The following is an 18,952-nucleotide window of genomic DNA, read 5'->3' as shown; positions in this document are numbered from 1 at the left end:
CTCAGACGTACTTGAGCTCACTCAAGAGCTGCCTCTCGGCTCCTGTTGCCATGTTTGCACGCTGCTTGGGAGCATTGCAACTCTTTACCAGTTCCCAGAGAACTTCTCTGGACAGTGACTGATTTGCTTTAAGACCTGCACTAGCCACTGAGGTATCAGTGCCAATAAGGTCTTGTCCTCAGTAATGGTCACCGACGACCATGTTTGAATTTGATTGAAGTGGATTGGCCGGTGGTGGTGCTTTTTACTATGATTATTTTTACTTCAGGAAAGGCATAGAGATCGGTTAGAGTCGCTAGGGCTGCCGGGCAGAGATCTCTCATCCCTGCACTGAAGTGTTGAGGTATGTACTCCTGCATGTGACGCATGCAGACCAATTCAATGATTACCAATTCCGCTGAGAAAATGGGTATAACCCTCTTTCCAAACACCATAAACACATCATATTCACACTGCAATGATATACATTTCCTTCCAAACTTGCCAAATGCATGGAGTGAGAGGGAAATGTACCTAATATTTATTTGTGGTTTTTGTAAGGCTAACTCCAAATTATTTTTGAAAATCCTTACAACTCTTGATGAGTTCTATTTAAAACCCATTCTAAAAACGACACAATTCCTGCCCTTGATGTAATGCTTCTGATGTTGTATGGTATTTAAATTGATAATTTAGCATGTAGTAGTGTGTGTACTCCCCAAGTGTGTAGAATATTTGTCACAGTAGGAAGGCTGTATGTCATTGCTAAATTCTCTGTAATAGATCTCTTGGTAAGATTCATAAGAACATCTGCAGAAGTATATCTTGCTGAAACTAACAGTAACTTGATTCTATTAGCAATGTATATTTGTAGTTCAAATACATTATCTTGACAGTTGTCATATATGTTTTAAATGTTGTGCTGGGTTTATACCTTTGTCGTTCTCTTCTTTTTTTATTTTTTTGGAGGCACAATTAGTTGGAGAACTGTTATGGATAATAAGCCTTGAAAATGTACAGATGTGATTTTGGCTAGGTTCAGTTGTGAACTGGCAGGGTAGCCTAGTATTTAGTGTTGGGCCAGTAACCGAAAGGTTGCTGGATCGAATCCCCGAGCTGACATGGTAAAGCATCTGTTGTTCTGCCCCTGAACAAGGCAGTGATCCCCAGGAGGCCGTCATTGTAAATAAGAATTTGTTTTTAACTGACTTGCCTAGTTTAAAAAAAATAAAATTGATTGGAAAATGGGTCTGCTTGTGTAATTGTGCCTCTTTTTTAAAATCCTTTTTCTCACAGGTACCAACTCTGCTCAGAGTTTGTACCACAGTTTTGCGGTTTATGTTAGAGTACAGCTACGGACAGAAGTGACGTTACATCAGGAGAATTCGGTAAGGGTTAGCAAAAATGCTACAGTTGTCCCCATTGCGACTCGAACATGTCACTTTTAGGTCTGTAGCTGTATTCCATCTAGCCACAACCCAGTTTTGCTTGTAACCATGATAGTCTAAATCTACTATTGATTTTAATATAAAAATAAAAAACTTTTAGAAACCACAATTGTTTTATTTGTGTAGGTTATTAGTTTAATTGTATGATTGACACTGATGCACATTCATGACCTACATGAATAGTTGCATAGTTGAAATTCAGTCCAGACATCTGCCATAAGATGTTATTGCATAAGCATTGATGTTAGAGGCCGAATCATAGAAATATAATCACATTCTAGTTCTGTGGGCTGACTGACCTACTGTACTGACAAATGAGTTAAAATAGCCTCACTTTGCATTGTGATTCACATTTCCTTTTTCTGCCACTAACTGTTATGTCGCCTCCTGTATATTTATTTTCCATATTTCTTGTCTTGGATGAATGCCAGTATCATCTCAGATCTTGCTGGGGTGGGTGGAAAGAAAATGTTGCAGTTTTAAAGCTACTTTTCTAGCAATTCTTCACATTTTTCCATGTCTAATGTGTATTCATTTGATAAGAGTGACAAAAACCTACATTCAAAAAAAGGTTAGCTGTTGTGGGCTAGTTGATCTGGACATGTCTGACAAGTTATAAATAGCTCTCTAATGTATACAATGACTAACATGACAAGAGGAACTGATGATGCACTACCCAATTTAGAAATTGCACCTTTACTATTAAACTTTCAAGAGTACGTTTGAAGTCGGACTTAGTTTCCTAGGGGGCGTGCCTCACAGCTTGGGAACCACTGACTTAGGTAATTGTATTACACTTGATTTGTGGTCAACTTACTACAACTCTACATTTTCAATGAATTTCTTATTTCATGGAATTACATAGATACACAATGAGGCGTGGCTTAACGTGACCACGGCCCCGAGTAGGGTACAAACGTGGGGTACTCCACTTACTCCCATGTTAAATTGCCTACTTCACTCAAACAGACAACTGCTGTATTCTTACTTTTAGTCTATAAACATTTTGGATATGCTTGGTTTGTCATTTTTAACATTTCCATGTCTTAAATGACAAATGACATCATACCTAAAAACACTGATTCTAAATGTAAAAATGTTAGCATGAACAGAGACTGTCGCATGGAATGTAGCTACGTCAGCCAACAAGCCGATCCCAAATTACTTTCTTCAGATCGCAAACGTTAGCTAACTAACCCTGCTTTTATAGATAAAATGCAGAGAAGCTGTTGCGTACCATTTTGTTTGAAGAAAAGACCACCAAATCAAGTTTCATCAACTGCCCAATGACCAGGTTAGACAAACCTCTCATGGTTTCAGGCTATACGCCGCCATTGATGGTAATCTGTGGGTACCGGTACCGGTGCAGTGATCTGCAGTGATCTGTGAGCTGCTCTGACAGCTGGTACTTAAAGCTAGTGAGGGAGATATGTGTCTCCAGCATCAGTGATTTTTTGCTGTTCTTTCCAGTCATTGGCAGCAGAGAACTGGAAGGAAAGGCGGCCAAAGGAAGAATTGGCTTTGGGGGTGACCGGTGAGATATACCTGCTGGAGCGCGTGCTACGGGTGGGTGCTGCTATAGTGACCAGTGAGCTGAGATAAGGCGGGACTTTACCTAGCAGAGACTTGTAGATGACCTGGAGCCAGTGGGTTTGGCCATGAATATGAAGCGAGGGCCAGCCAACGAGAGTGTACAGGTCGCAGTGGTGGGTAGTATTTGGGGCTTTGGTGACAAAATGGATGGCCCTATGATAGACCGCATCCAGTTTGTTGAGTAGAGTATTGGAGGTTATTTTGTAAATGACATCGCCGAAGTCAAGGATCGGTAGGATGGTCAGTTTTACGAGGGTATGTTTGGCAGCATGAGTGAAGGATGCTTTTTTGCGAAATAGGAAGCCAATTCTAGGTTTAGTTTTGGATTGGAGATGCTTAATGTGAGTCTGGAAGGAGAGTTTACAGTCTAACCAGACACCTAGATATTTGTAATTGTCCACATATTCTAAGTCAGAAGGTAGGTGCGGGCAGCGATCAGTTGAAGAGCATGCATTTAGTTTTACTTGCATTTAAGAGCAGTTGAAAGCCACGGAAGGAGAGTTGTATGGCATTGAAGCTCGTCTGGAGATTAGTTAACACATTGTCCAAACAAGGGCCAGAGGTATACAGAATGGTGTCGTCTGCGCAGAGGTGGATTAGAGAATCACCAGCAGCAAGAGCGACATCATTTATGTATACAGAGAAGAGAGTCGGCTCGAGTTGAACCCTGTGGCACCCCATAGAGACTGCCAGAGGTCCGGACAACAGGCCCTCCGATTTGACACACTGAACTCTATCAGAGAAGTAGTTGGTGAAACAGGCGAGGCAGTCATTTGAGAAACCAAGGCTGCTGAGTCTGCCGATAGGAATGTGGTGATTGACAGAGTCGAAAGCCTTAGCCAGGTCGATGAATACGGCTGCACAGTAATGTGCTGCAGTTATGATGTTAAAGAAGCAATAAAACTGACCTTTAGACTTGTTGAGTATCTGGCCAGTCTGAAATATGTAGTTTTCTTTGCAACTCTGCCTAGAAGGCCAGCATCCCGGAGTCGCCTCTTCACTGTTGATATTGGCCACATACTCAACTAGTCTAAAGAAGGTCAGTTTTATTGCTTCTTTAACAAAAATAAACAGTCGTTGAGACTGGTGTTTTGTGGGTACTATTTAATGAAGCTGCCAGTTGAGAACTTGTGAGGTGTCGGTTTCTCAAAGTAGACACTAATGTACTTGTCCTCTTGCTCAGTTGTGCACCGGGGCCTCCCACTGCTCTTTCTATTCTGGTTAGAGCCTGTTTGCGCTGTTCTGTGAAGGGAGTATTACACAGTGTTGTACGAGATCATCGGTTTCTTGGCAATTTCTCGCATGGAATAGCCTTAATTTCTCAGAACAAGAATAGACCGACTAGTTTCAGAAGAAAGGCTTTGTTTCTGGCCATTTTGAGCCTGTAATCGAACCCACAAATGATGACGCTCCAGATACTCAACTAGTCTAAAGGACAGTTTTATTGCTTCTTTAATCAGAACAACAGTTTAACTGTGCTAACAGAATTGCAAAAGGATTTTCTAACGATCAGTTAGCTAATCCAAGTTTATCATTTTAAAAGGCTAACACAGGAGTGATAGTTGCTGATAATGGGCTTCCGTACGCCTATGTAGATATTCCATAAAAAAATTGTCCGTTTCCAGCTACAATAGTCATTTACAACATTAACAATGTGTACACTGTATTTCTGATCAATTGTATGTTATTTTAATGGACAAAAAGTGTGTTTTTCTTTCAAAAACAAGGACATTTCTAAGTGACCCCAAACTTTTGAACAGTAGTGTGTAAGAAAGCTGTTCATTGACTATAGCTCAGCCTTCCACTGTAGTACCCTCCAAGCTCATCATTAAGCTAGGGTCCCTGGGTCTGAACCCCACCCTGGACTTCCTGACAGGCTGCCCCCAGGTGGTGAAGGTAGGATGCAACACCTCCACTACGCTCATCCTCAACACAGGGGCCCCCCAGGGTGCGTGCTCAGCCCCCTCCTGTACTCCCTGTTATCCACGCACGCTTGCAACTCAATCATCAAGTTTGCAGATGACACAGCAGTAGTAGGCCTAATTACCAACACTGACGAGACAGCCTACAGGGAGGAGGTGAGGTTCCTTGGCGAAGTGGTGCCAGGAAAATAACCTCCCCCTCAACGTCAACAAAATGAAGGAGCTGATCGTGGACTTCAGGAGACAGCAGAGGGAGCACGCCCCCATCCACATGGGATGGAAAGAACGAGATTATGCTCTAAAAATAGCCCTAAGATCCAAATTAGAGCATGACAGACGTAGGTTTACCATGTTGAGAAATAAGGTGATGAACAAAATCAGACTGGCCAAGGCAAACTTTTTTGTTAACATAATTGGTGAAGGAAAATTCTAAATTGATCTGGGGAATCTAAAAAAGTTAACAAGGAAATACCATAGTAACACTGCAAAAAGACTAGAAATCATGGTGAATAACAATCTAACACAGGATGCAGTTGAAATAGCACTAGCCTTCAATTCCTACTTTATTGACTGTCAGGGTACTGACACAGAACCCCTCCACTGGTTTCTTGGGCTCAGTGCTAGCTCAGCTCAGACCCTCAAACTGTCTTCATCATAAGGGAGGTTTCTGAGTCAAAGGTGAACAAGGTGATTAGCTCACTAAAGAACTCTAAAGCCAAAGATGTGTTTGGGCTGGACTCTACCTTTCTTAAAAACTACAAAGAGTCACTCATTGACCCCATTACTAAGGTCACCAACACATCTATTGGTCTCGGGTGTTTCCAAGGGTATGGAAGTCGGCCATAATAACGGCCATCTTTAAATCAGGCAACCCTGCTGACGTGAGTAACTACAGGCCCATTAGTATACCACCTGTGGTGTCAAAGGTTGTTGAAAAGTGTGTAGCAGAACAGCTGATTGCCCACCTCAACAACAGCCCCTTCACATTACACTCCATGCAGCTTGGCTTCAGAGCGAAACACTCCACAGAAACAGCCAACTGCTTTCTTCTGGAAAATGTGAAGTCCAAGATGGACAAAGGGGGCGTTGTTGGGGCTGTATCTCTGGACCTAAGGAAGGCTTTTAATACTGTTAACCATGAGATTCTCATCACAAAATTATCCAAGTTCAACTTTTCCCCCGATGTCTTGAGATGGAAGAAATCATACCTTGAAGGCAGAACTCAGTGTCAGAGTGAGTAATGAGCTGTCGCCCACTCTTAGCTATGATGTGGGCATGCCCCAAGGGTCAATACTGGGGCCCCTCCTGTTCAGCCTGTACATTAATGATCTGCCTTCTGTCTGAAGTTAAAATGTATGCAGATGATACAGTGATATATGTGCATGCAAAGAGCAAACAACAAGCTGCACAAGAACTCACTACTGTAATGGTCCAGGTTACAAAGTGGCTCAGTGACTCGTGTTTGCATCTCAATGTGAAAAAAACTGTTTGCATGTTCTTCACAAAGAGGGCAACAGATGCTACTGAGCCAGATGTCTATGTGTCAGGGGAGAAGCTCCAGGTGGTATCTGATATTAAGTACATTGGTGTCATACTTGATTCCAACCTCTCGTTTAAAAATCATGTGAAAAAGGTAATTCAAATAACCAAATTCAACCTAACTAATTTCTGATTTATAAGAAATTGTTTGACTACAGAGGTAGCAAAACTGTACTTCAAATGTATGATACTCCCCCACTTAACATACTGCTTGACTAGTTGGGCCCAAGCTTGCTGTACAACATTAAAACCTATTCAGTCGGTTTACAAACAGGCTCTCGAAGTGCTTGATAGGAAGCCTAATAGCCATTATCATTGTCCTATCATTGTTGCTCTGCGTGTGCTCACTGCTCAATGATTGTCTATATTGTAATTGTTTTTAAGAACCTTCCCAGAGACTGCGGTTGAAAATTAGCCGGCTGGCTAAAACCAGCACTTTTACTGAAACATTGATTAATGTGCACTGTCCCTGTAAAAATAAAATACACTCAACTCAACATCGACATGACTGCATTGGGGAAGGTGAAAAGCTTAATGTTCCTCGGTGTACACATCACTGACAATCTGAAATGTTCCACCCTCACAGCATGGTGAAGAAGGTGCAACAGTGCCTCTTCAACCTCAGGAGGCTGAAGAAATTTGGCTTGGTCCCTAAGACCCTCACACACTTTTACAGATACATCATTGAGAGCATCCTGTTGGGCTGTATCACCACCTGGTATGGCAAATGCACCACCTGCGTCCGCAGGGCTCTCCAGAGGTTGGTGCGGTCTGCCCAAAGCATTACCGTTGGCACACTGCCTTTCCTCGAGAACACCTACAGCGATGTCACAGGAAGGCCAAAAAGATCATCAAGGAAATCAACCACCAGAGCCAAGGGCTGTTCATCCCGCTATGATCCAGAAGGTGAGGTCAGTACAGGTCAGGGTACTGGGACCGAGAGACTGAAAAACAGCTTTTATCTCAAGGCCATCAGACTCTTAAATAGCCATCACTATCCGGCCTCCACCCAGTACCCTGCCCTGAACTTAGTCACTGTCACTAGACTGCTACCACCTGGTTACTCATCCATGCACCTTAGAGGCTGCTGCTCTATGTACATAGACATGGAATCACTGGTCACTTTAATAATGTTTACATACTGTTTAACTAATTGCACATGAATATACTGTATTCTACTGTATTATAGTCAATGCCACTCCGACATTGCTCGTCCTAATATTGATGTATTTCTTCATTTTATTATTTTGTGTTTGTGTGTATTGTTGTGACTTGTTAGATACTACTGCATTGTTGTAGCTAGAAACACAATCATTTCGCTAGACTTGCAATAACATCAGCTTAATATGTGTACGTGACTAATACAATTTGATTTGAAGTAGGTGTAGATATTGACATAGGTTACTTTGGGCCATTTGGTAGGGTTGTCTGCACAGCTGGTCTCAGGCAAGTTGAAAGGATATATAGGCAAGTGAACAAGAATCAACTTTTCTAAATACCTAGACCGTTCAAGCTTAGGCAAAGACTGGAAGTAGTTATGCGGCATATCTAAAACTAGCGAATTAGATCGAGATTAATTTATCTCGCTAGCCAGCAAGCTAACTAGGAAAAAGCTTAGGGTTAACAAACAGTGACGTAAGTACACTGCTCAAAAAATAAAGGGAACACTAAAATAACACATCCTAGATCTGAATGAATGAAATATTATTTTTTAATTATTTTTTTCATTACATAGTTGAATGTGCTGACAACAAAATCACACAAAAATTATCAATGGAAATCAAATGTATCAACCCATGGAGGTCTGGATTTGGTGTCACACTCAAAATTAAAGTGGAAAACCACACTACAGGCTGATCCAACTTTGATGTAATGTCCTTAAAACAAGTCAAAATGAGTCTCAGTAGTGTGTGTGGCCTCCACGTGCCTGTATGACCTCCCTACAACGCCTGGGCATGCTCCTGATGAGGTGGCGGATGGTCTCCTGAGGGATCTCCTCCCAGACCTGGACTAAAGCATCCGCCAACTCCTGGACAGTCTGTGGTGCAACACAGACTGTTGGTGGATGGAGCGAGACATGATGTCCCAGATGTGCTCAATTGGATTCAGGTCTGGGGAACGGGCGGGCCAGTCCATAGCATCAATGCCTTCCTCTTGCAGGAACTGCTGACACACTCCAGCCACATGAGGTCTAGCATTGTCTTGCATTAGGAAGAACCCATGGCCAACCGCACCAGCATATGGTCTCACAAGGGGTCTGAGGACCTCATCTCGGTACCTAATGGCAGTCAGGCTACCTCTGGCGAGCACATGGAGGGCTGTGTGGCCCCCCAAAGAAATGCCACCCCACACCATGACTGACCCACCGCCAAACCGGTCATGCTGGAGGATGTTGCAGGCAGCAGAACGTTCTCCACGGCGTCTCCAGACTCTGTCACGTCTGTCATGTGCTCAGTGCGAACCTGCTTTCATTTGTGAAGAGCACAGGGCACCAGTGGCGAATTTGCCAATCTTGGTGTTCTCTGGCAAATGCCAAACGTCCTGCACGGTGTTGGGCTATAACCCCAACCCCTACCTGTGGTCGTCGGGCCCTCATACCACCCTCATGGAGTCTGTTTCTGACCGTTTGAGCAGACACATGCACATTTGTGGCCTGCTGGAGGTCATTTTGCAGGGCTCTGGCAGCGCTCCTCCTTGCACAAAGGTGGAGGTAGCGGTCCTGCTGCTGGGTTGTTGCCCTCCTACGGCCTCCTCCACGTCTCCTGATGTACTGGCCTGTCTCCTGGTAGCACCTCCATGCTCTGGACACTACGCTGACAGACACAGCAAACCTTCTTGCCTCAGCTCGCATTGATGTGCCATCCTGGATGAGCTGCACTACCTGAGCCACTTGTGTGGGTTGTGGACTCCGTCTCATGCTACCACTAGAGTGAAAGCACCGCCAGCATTCAAGTGACCAAAACATCAGCCAGGAAGCATAGGAACTGAGAAGTGGTCTGTGGTCCCCACCTGCAGAACCACTCCTTTATTGGGGGTGTCTTGCTAATTGCCTATAATTTCCACCTGTTGTCTATTCCATTTGCACAACAGCATGTGAAATGTATTGTCAATCAGTGTTGCTTCCTAAGTGGACAGTTTGATTTCACAGAAGGGTGATTGAATTGGAGTTACATTGTGTTGTTTAAGTGTTCCCTTTATTTTTTTGAGTAGTGTATAATGTAGCAGCTTTACTAGCTTTATGGCACATTCATAACTACTCGGAACTGGGAAATCTCCGACTTCCTTTCTTTCAAAATTGGGAACTCGGGAATAAAACAAGCTCCAAATGGAAAAAATAGTTTTGAACGGTCATCCAACTCGGAATTCAAACTCAGGACTCTTTCTAGAGCTCCGACTTGAAGATCACTCACAGTACCAGTCAAAAGTTTGGACACACCTACTCACGCAAGGGTTTTTCTTTATTTGGACTATTTTCTACATTGTAGAATAATAGTGAAGACATCAAAACTATGAAATAACACATATGGAATCATGTACAGTAGTAACAGAAAAGTAACTAAACAAATCAGAATATACTTTTATATTTTAGATTATTAAAAGTAGCCACCCTTTGCCTTGACAGCTTTGCACACTCTTAGCATTCTCTCAACCAGCTTCATGAGGTAGTCACCTGGAATGCTTTTCAAATTTGAGATTTTTGGTTCCAACCTCCATGTCTTTGTGAGATGAGTAGGTGAACGGATAATCTTCAAGACTATTGGAAAAGCATTCCAGGTGAAGCTGGTTGAGAGAATGCCAAGAGTGTGCAAAGCTGTCATCGGGGCAAATTTGAGATTTTTGGTTCCAACCTCCATGTCTTTGTGAGATGAGTAGGTGAACGGATAATCTTCAAGACTATTGGAAAAGCATTCCAGGTGAAGCTGGTTGAGAGAATGCCAAGAGTGTGCAAAGCTGTCATCGGGGCAAAGGGTGGCTACTTTTAATCATCTCAAATATGAAAATATATTCTGATTTGTTTAATTACTTTTCTGTTACTACATGATTCCATATGTGTTATTTCATAGTGTTGATGTCATCACTATTATTCTACAATCTCGAAAATAGTAAAAAATAAAGAAAAACTTTTGAATGAGTAGGTGTGTCCAAATTACTGTACTGTACGTCATGATCTTGATCTATTTTTCTGAATTCCCAGTTGTTTTGAACACAGCATTACTGTCAGTGTTAGCAGGTCGGGTAACACATTAGTGGAAATATGTATCATGCAAATCATTTGTTGTGAGAGCCAAGTATGTTAATAAAGACACGCGAGGCTGCTGAAAACGTTTGTTGAAACGACAGTGTCAGTAGTTTGCTTAGGATGACGCCAAAGATATGTGTCTAGTTTGCTAACGTTATTTGTGATCACTCAAATAAGCAGCATTTCATATATAGGCTATGCACTATATTATGCTATATATTATTTATTAGATGTGTCCATTAGTTATTTTGTCCGATTTATAGTGTATGAACACGGTCAACGTTTTCATAAAACGCGCTTCAAGTATTGCGCGCTTTTTGAATTAGTGGTTTTGCCGTACAACAACAACAGAAATGGCGTCTTCTCAGGATGTCCACGTCCGTATTTGTGGACAAGAAATAATCAAATATGATCTCGAAATTAAAGCTCTCATTCAGGTACACCCATCTTAACAACTTTTAACTTATTGTATTTGTTAGGTTTACCTTGTGTCATTTCAATATGCGGTTGTGAGCCAAGATAGTGTACATTTGTCCAGCTGTCTAATCTAGCCTAGTTCATTTGGCTGGCTAGCTAACTAGCTAATTGCGGAGAGCAAGCGATGCAATATAGCCTGTTTCACGAATGTGTATTATATTGAAGGGACAGTTACATAAAACTATATTCTCTTGATTAGGACATTAGAGAATGTCCGGGGCCACAAAGTGTGCTGATGGATTTCAACTCCAAAGTAAAAGAGAAATTAAATCAACTGCGACTGAGAATCCAGGTAGTTATGTAAATCAATGCTAATTTATTTTAGATCGCATTTATTGTGATTAGATAGCTAGGAAAAACTCATCTGAACTATACATTACATTCACAGAATATGGAACAAATGGCTAAGGAACAAGACCGAGAGACAGACAAACAAGCCATCCTGAGTGAGACAGAGAGTCATCGCAGACAGAATCTGAGGTGAGAGATTGGGATCCAGATTCCTATTTAACAAGCCATTGACCTCACACCTTTTGGAATTCCCTGACTGAATATTTTCATATTATTTCCATCTACAGTAACCAGACAGCTTGGAGGAAGGCAAACTTGGCATGTAAACTGTCCATTGACAACCTTGAGAAAGATCAACTTCTGAATGGTGGAGACTCTACTGTGCGACAGCGGTGAGTAGTGCTCTCCTCATCAGGCACAGCTGTTAGAGCATTAATACAATAGCTATGTCCAGTTTCTTATTCCTACAATCATTATTCTTCACAGCCTGAAAAATCCTATTTTCAACACACCCTAATGTACAGGCTAAAAGATACCCCCTCTAAAAGGGTGACAGGGACAGAAAGTTGAGATTGCATTGAATTTAGTTCTAGTGTGTCATCCCCTCTCTGTGTGTGTTCTCAGGAAAGCAACTAAGGAGAGTCTGGTCCAGACGTCTGGTGACATCACAGAGAGCCTGATGAGCATCAGTCGTATGATGGCCCAGTCGGTGTCTCAGAGTGAGGAGACCATCGGCACTCTGGGTAAGAGCCTACTCAATCAGGAAGGGAGAACAGTCACAAAATGGGTGCCAGTGGTTAGTGCTTGAAGACAAATATAAGATACGATAACTTTGTCCATTCACATTTAAAAAAAAGTTAGCATACAAAATACACAATCAATACACTATAATACAAATAATGCAATACAAAAATGGCTGGAAAGTGAGAACACATTCACATAGCCTAGTCCCTTTGGCATACTGTCCTCAGTGTCCCTGGGTGGTTACAGACTTCGTCCATTAGGCTAGAACACTTTGCATTTCCAGCACCTATTCTAATTCATGCAAGCCACTCTCTTATTAAGCAATGTTAAATTGCTGTAAAACTTTAATCAAACGCTGAGTCTCAAATAGTCGCCTGTGCCTTTTAATTAACCAGGCAACGGCACACATTTCAGCTAATAAACGCCGGTTTCAAATAAATGAATTCTAAATTACTTGTTTACGAGGTACCTATGAATTGACAATAATTGTTTCCGAGGTTTAATCTTTGATTTTTTACATAAAATAATTCAGAAGTGACTCAAATTATGGCAATCTGTTTTTATCGGCAGTAAGAAACTGCTAGCTAAGTGGCAAGCACAAAAACAGAACTTCAGGGGAACAGACCCCCAGAAATAGTCAGATCGCCCACTAGTGGCGGAAGTTAGAATTGCCCGAAAATGCAGTCAAGGAGAATAATTATGTCCAGGAAATGTTTTTTTTTCTTCCATAGAGGCCTTTTTGCCTTTGTACAGATTACAACTTTTAATTTCCGACTAATTGAAAATGAAACTTTGTTTAAAGTACCACCCTTTCTTAAACAAGCCGTACAAAGCTGGTTACAATTTCATACTCCAGAAAAGATAGAACAAATATTGTGGTTAAACTTTTTAAATTATATGAACAAAAAATATTCAATTTTATTTGGAATGGCAAGCCAGACAAAATGAAAAGGCCCTATTTATATCACGAATATGAATTTGTGGGGCAGAAATGATTAAAGCATTAGACCTCTCACTAAAAGTTATCAGTCATACAAAAGTAATATTTAAATCCGAAATGGTTCTCTAGTAAATTGGTAGGAATGTCTCACCCCATGTTCAAGAATGGCCTTTTTCCCTTTATTCAGATTACAACTGCTCACTTTCGGTTGTTTGAAAACAGAATCATCTCCAAAATAGTTATTTTTTAAACAAGCCTTAAAGGTTGGTTGCAATTTTAGTTTAATCCACGTGAAAAAAACTGAACAAATATTACAACAAATATTGTGGTCAAACTCAGACACTAATTGATAAAAATAACTTATTTTTCGATAAATTAAATAAATATATTTTGTTGTAAATTATATCATAAATAGGACTGGTGGAGTTAGGTCACATGCAGCTAACACAGACATATGGAAATGTCTGCTCTACCCAAAAAGTAAGGAACTTGTCTGTCGGCCCTGCATTAAAGACCATAAATGGTTAAAGAAAATTGTGATTAAAAAAAACATATACCAATTTCATTTAAGGACCAAAACATTGACAGCTGTGCCATATAAATTGCAAAATAGTTGGGAAGAGTTTTTCGATGTACCTATTCCATGGCACATGGTTTATGAATTGACACGCAAAACAACGGCAGATTCAAAACTTCACATTTTTCAATTTAAATGATTATACAACATTTTTAAAATTAATAGAATGTTATATCATTTGTTTATTTTGGTGCTGTCCATATGTAGCTCGTTTTTGGTCACAGGTCCAAGAATGGCTGAAGAATTGCAACATTTGCCTAGAACTAACGCTGCAGATAGCAATACTGGGTGATTTGAAAAGTCAGTCATTCAATCAATCAATAATATATTAACTATTTCAGCAAAAAATTAGAAGCTATGAGAATAGAAAGGTTTAGTACTTCTGTGAAGCATCACAGCACAGTTGAAACATATATGGCAAATATAAATCCAAAATGGATGGTGTTAAGAGATAGATGGGAGTGGTTGAATGGAGCTGAAGGGTGGGACTAATAACAAGATAACCAATGTAAAACATACGGGGTCTTCAAAATGTATATAGGTTCAGAAATGTTGTTAAGTAGCACAGTTACAAATCAAACTGGATGGACATCAGAAATAGAGGAAGGAGTAAAAACAAACAAAATATAACTATTATAAAATGTGTGTAAACTGAAGGTAGAAGCATAAGTGTTATTGTTTATTGGTTTGCAAGGAATAATTAAGGTATATTAAAAAAAAAAAGTATATGTATGTATGAATGTTTGTATGTATGTACAGTTGAAGTCAGAAGTTTACATAAACTAGTTTTAATGACTCCAACCTAAGTGTTTCAACCACTCCACAAATGTCTTGTTAACAAACTATAGTTTTGGCAAGTCGGTTAGGACATCTACTTTGTGCATGATACAAGTAATTTTTCCAACAATTGTTTACAGACAGATTATTTCACTTATAATTCACTGTATCACAATTCCAGTGGGTCAGAAGTTTACATATGCTAAGTTGAATGCACCTTTAAACAGCTTGGTGGGGTGGAGGGGGCCTTCAGAAGCTTCTGATAGGCTAATTGGCATCATGAGTCAATTGGAGGTGTACCTGTGGATGTATTTCAAGGCCTACCTTCAAACTCAGTGCCTCTTTGCTTGACATCGTGGGAAAATAAAAAAATCAGGCAAGACCCCAGAAAATAAATTGTAGACCTCCACAAGTCTGGTTCATCCTTCAGAGCAATTTCCAAACGCCTGAAGGTACCACGTTCATCTGTACAAACAATAGTATGAAGTATAAACACCATGGGACCACACAGCCGACATACCGCTCAGGAAGGAGACACATTCTGTCTCCTAGAAACGAACGTACTTTGGTGCGAAAAGTGCAAATCAATCCCAGAACAGCAAATGACGTTGTGAAGATGCTGGAGGAAACAGGTACAAAAGTATCTATATCCACAGTATAACGAGTCCTATATCGACATAACCTGAAAGGCCGCTCAGCAAGGAAGAAGCCACTGCTCCAAAACCGCCATAAAAAAGCCAGACTACGGTTTGCAACTGCACATGGGGACAAAGATCGTACTTTTTTGGAGAAATGTCCTCTGGTCTGATGAAACAAAAATAGGACTGTTTGGAGGAAAAGGGGGAGGCTTGCAAACCGAAGATCAGCATCCCAACCGTGAAGCATGGGGGTGGCAGCATACTTCCCCAAGCATACTTCCAAAGTTGTGGCAAAATGACTTAAGGACAGCAATTTCAAGGTATTGGAGTGGCCATCACAAAGCCCTGACCTCAATCCTATAGAACATTTGTGGACAGAACTGAGAAAGTGTGTGCGAGCAAGGAGGCCAACAAACCAGGCTCAGTTACTCCAGCTCTGTCAGGAAGAATGGGCCAAAATTCACCCAACTTGTGGGAAGCTAAAAAAAAAGCCTGTGGATACTATGCTATTAGAAAGGATCAAAATTCATGTAGAACACCACAGCACAATTTGAAAATATGGCACAGGGAAACCAAACGAGACTGCCTAAGCGGTGGGATTAAAGAGTTTATGTATTATGTGATTGCTGTATATAAAATGTTTGTAGCAGAAAAGCTGTAAAAATAAAGATGTTCCTCCGAAGAGGTGGATGAATGAATAAAAAATAAATAACACATTACTGCAGGAAATGTATTAATATGCTGGAATTAACTATGCAAATGAGCAAAAGCTGTGTCCGTTAGGGAAATAGACGCCTGGCTCATAAGCGCCTGTTGTGTTCAGTGATTTCAGCAAATAAACGCCCAAGCTATTTGAAATTTTACAGTAGTAATGTTTTGTAGAAATGCAAATTCACTCATACAGTACTTGTCCTCTATATAGCTACATCTTCAAGAACAGTCCTGGAAACGGATGAAGAGTTCAAATCCATGACAGGAACCATACATTTGGGAAGGAAACTGATCTCGAAGTATAATCGACGAGAATTGACTGACAAACTACTCATCTTTCTAGCAGTAGCTTTGTTTTTAGCCACTGTCTTGTACATTTTGAAAAAAAGGCTGTTTCCATTCATTTAGAGGAAATTGTAAGCAATTGCCAGTTTTGTCCTTTGATATTACTCCCGAAAAAAACGACATGTGTAATGTCACTGCAGTCATGCTGCATTTCTAACCTTTCAATGTCTTTCTTGCCCTACTACAGCCTTGTCCATGGCCATTTTGCATCTTCAAAACAGTCTGACATGCATTATCTATACCACAGAGGAATGACCTTTAATGGCAAACTCACCGCAGATGTTGAGATTAGCGTGATGAAAGGACTGCTCTCAGAGTATCTTGAGCATGTGCACTTCACGCTGCTACAGGACCAAAACAGAGAAGTTTAGCCTTGCGGAAATCAATCCACTTTGTTTATTTCGTGCATGCAACATCTCGTTGAGTATCTTTACTGGCAGGAATTACTTTTTATTCCATTACCTTATTCTTACTGTATAGTATACCTCAAATGTACACCCTGGTGTTAGTCCATATGAGGAAATGACAATGGTTACTGTACATCTGAAACAGTATAATAAAGTTTGGACGTAATGTCTGCCAATGGTTTTTGGATAGAGAACATTACATATGGCCTAAACGCACCAAAGGAGACTGCGTGTGTGTAATTTGAGAATACATTTTTGAATTATGACTCAATTGAAGCCGAGCGTGCGGGTTTTCCACTTTGACTCCTAGCTCAATTAAGTCTATTGTAAAGTTTTAATCGCTGGTGCTGTTAGTCACAACAAAATGTGGTCAATTATTTCACTTTTTGTTTTGGAAGAGGTAGCTAAGGGTTGAGGTTTTACCATACATGGTAAATTAGACATTCATCCACTTATGGAAACATAGCAATCCTGCTCTGCCTGTCCCGTCCTTTTCACCCGTCTCGCTCTGGTAAGTTCTTTGCATTAGTGTAGGAAATTGAGTTTACATTGAAGTTGAAAAACTATTGAATAAACAAATATTTCGTGTTTTATTGCTAGGTAGCGGAAAGATCTCTCCAATACGACTTCTAGTCTGTCCATTTTGGATTCCTCCAATACATGTTCTACATATTACCAGTAGATGGCAGTAAGCAACCAATGTATTATGGCCAGATTTGCCAATTCATTGTAAGGAGCAGAGACCCCCCCCCCATATTTGCACCCGAAATAACATATCCTTGCTACAGACAGTACGATTGGGGTATGCATTTTCTTGGTACCATTGGAAATGTGAGGGGAACGTAGGAGGATAAAACACTGATTTGGTAAAATAAACGTTTTGTACCATCATCTTTGAAATGCAAGATAAAGGCCATAATGTATTATTCCAGCCCAGATGGCCACTAGATGGCAGTGTACGTTAAGTTTTAGGCAATGAACCATTGCGTTTGTTCAAAATGTATGAAGACTGCCCAAATGTGCCCAATTTGTTCAAAACTGTACATAATAGCATGGTATTCTTTCACTGTAAAAGCTACTGTAATACAGTGCAGTTGGATTAAATTCTTACGCTTTGACAATCAGATGTCTGTCCTGGGAAATGCTCGTTACTTACCTCATCTGTACCTCAGGGTATCAACCGATCCTGAAGACGTTCCAGTTGAAGTGGATTTAAATAAAATCAATTGTATGGAGGTCAATGGGAGTGTCAAAATAAATGTCTATAATTCGCTGTGTGAGGCTTACTGACTAAATTTGGCAATGTTTAGGTTGGCTAGAATGTCCCGCTTTTATGGTAATATATTTACATTGAGTCCTGTCTCTCGTCATTATCGAGATCTTTGGAAATGGCTTGTCTAATTTCGCAATCGCATTAACGCTTTATTTTCACGCTGACATATTTGAGCGGAGTCTGCCCTCTCCCTTCGCCTTCCTCTGGGATTACGATGTAATTGACACAACTTTTGCGCAGTCGTAAATTGACTTCGCTCACTTCAAATTGTACACGTGAGAGTTATTTAAATCAACTAGTCTCAATTAGACAATTTGCACTCAAACTAGTAGCATTTTATTCTACTGCTTATAACATTTCAATAAATGGTCAAAATAGCAACAAAGTATGTGAAAATGTTTAATGTCCAAAAGAGATGTATAAAATGGTTTGCTTGCATCAAGGCCTAATGGTATGCATAGCTTATTAAAAAAAAGAAAGACATTGAATCAGAGTACAAACAAACGTCATAAGAAATAAGTTGTCTTTAAGTACAGACCTTCATTTTCCAATAGGTAAAAGTGAATGAAGTCATTCATTTGATTACGTGATAATACTGACAGAAGTTGTCAGTCCTATCATATAAACCAACCTATACAAAATGCATGTAAAAATGAATGTGTGAGATAGCGGAGTTGTATTCATACCAGTTCAATGTCCTCAATGTGTCCAGTATGAAACATCTCTAGAGCTGGCATGGTGTGAGGTAGGTTCCTTGGAGTACTAATGAAGTTAAAACAAGCATTTGATGTACAGTAGCTAGCCATTTGCATCAAAAGCTAGTAAAATGTTGAACCGTCAGTGGCAAAATGTTCTGATAAGACACTGTAGTCATCCTGTGACAAACACTTTGTAGTTGAAAAATACATTGCAGTAGACCCTATTTGATACATACGTATTATCAAAGACCTCTGAGATAGTCCAAGGCCCATAATATTTTAACCAGGAAATTATGAGTCTCGTTTTGTTACGAGAACTGAGGTTTGTCTTTGAGTGAATATACATAACCATG

The 18,952-nt window shown here is 40.5% G+C and overlaps 1 protein-coding gene across 1 annotated transcript; it reads left to right on the top strand.

Moving 5' to 3' along the window:
* Nucleotides 1-11,054: 11,054 nt before the first annotated feature.
* LOC109892990 (vesicle transport protein SEC20) lies at nt 11,055-17,901 on the top strand. The gene is made up of 6 exons (XM_020485943.2): nt 11,055-11,158; nt 11,398-11,490; nt 11,587-11,678; nt 11,777-11,881; nt 12,114-12,232; nt 16,088-17,901. Exons 1-6 carry the CDS (start codon nt 11,075-11,077, stop codon nt 16,282-16,284), a joined length of 690 nt encoding a protein of 229 aa, XP_020341532.1. The 5' UTR covers nt 11,055-11,074; the 3' UTR covers nt 16,285-17,901.
* The last annotated feature ends 1,051 nt before the right edge of the window (nt 17,902-18,952 follow it).

Source organism: Oncorhynchus kisutch, linkage group LG6 (assembly GCF_002021735.2).
Source record: "Oncorhynchus kisutch isolate 150728-3 linkage group LG6, Okis_V2, whole genome shotgun sequence".
Lineage (NCBI taxonomy): Eukaryota > Metazoa > Chordata > Actinopteri > Salmoniformes > Salmonidae > Oncorhynchus > Oncorhynchus kisutch.
This window is presented reverse-complemented; position numbering and strand designations above follow the sequence as displayed.

Excerpts from the sequence above, each read along its gene's own strand:
- LOC109892990 (XM_020485943.2), top strand. The coding sequence starts at position 11,075 with ATGGCGTCTTCTCAGGATGTCCACGTCCGTATTTGTGGACAAGAAATA. Across the intron at positions 11,159-11,397 it reads AAATTAAAGCTCTCATTCAG|GACATTAGAGAATGTCCGGG; the intron begins GTACACCCATCT and ends TCTCTTGATTAG. Across the intron at positions 11,491-11,586 it reads AACTGCGACTGAGAATCCAG|AATATGGAACAAATGGCTAA; the intron begins GTAGTTATGTAA and ends TTACATTCACAG.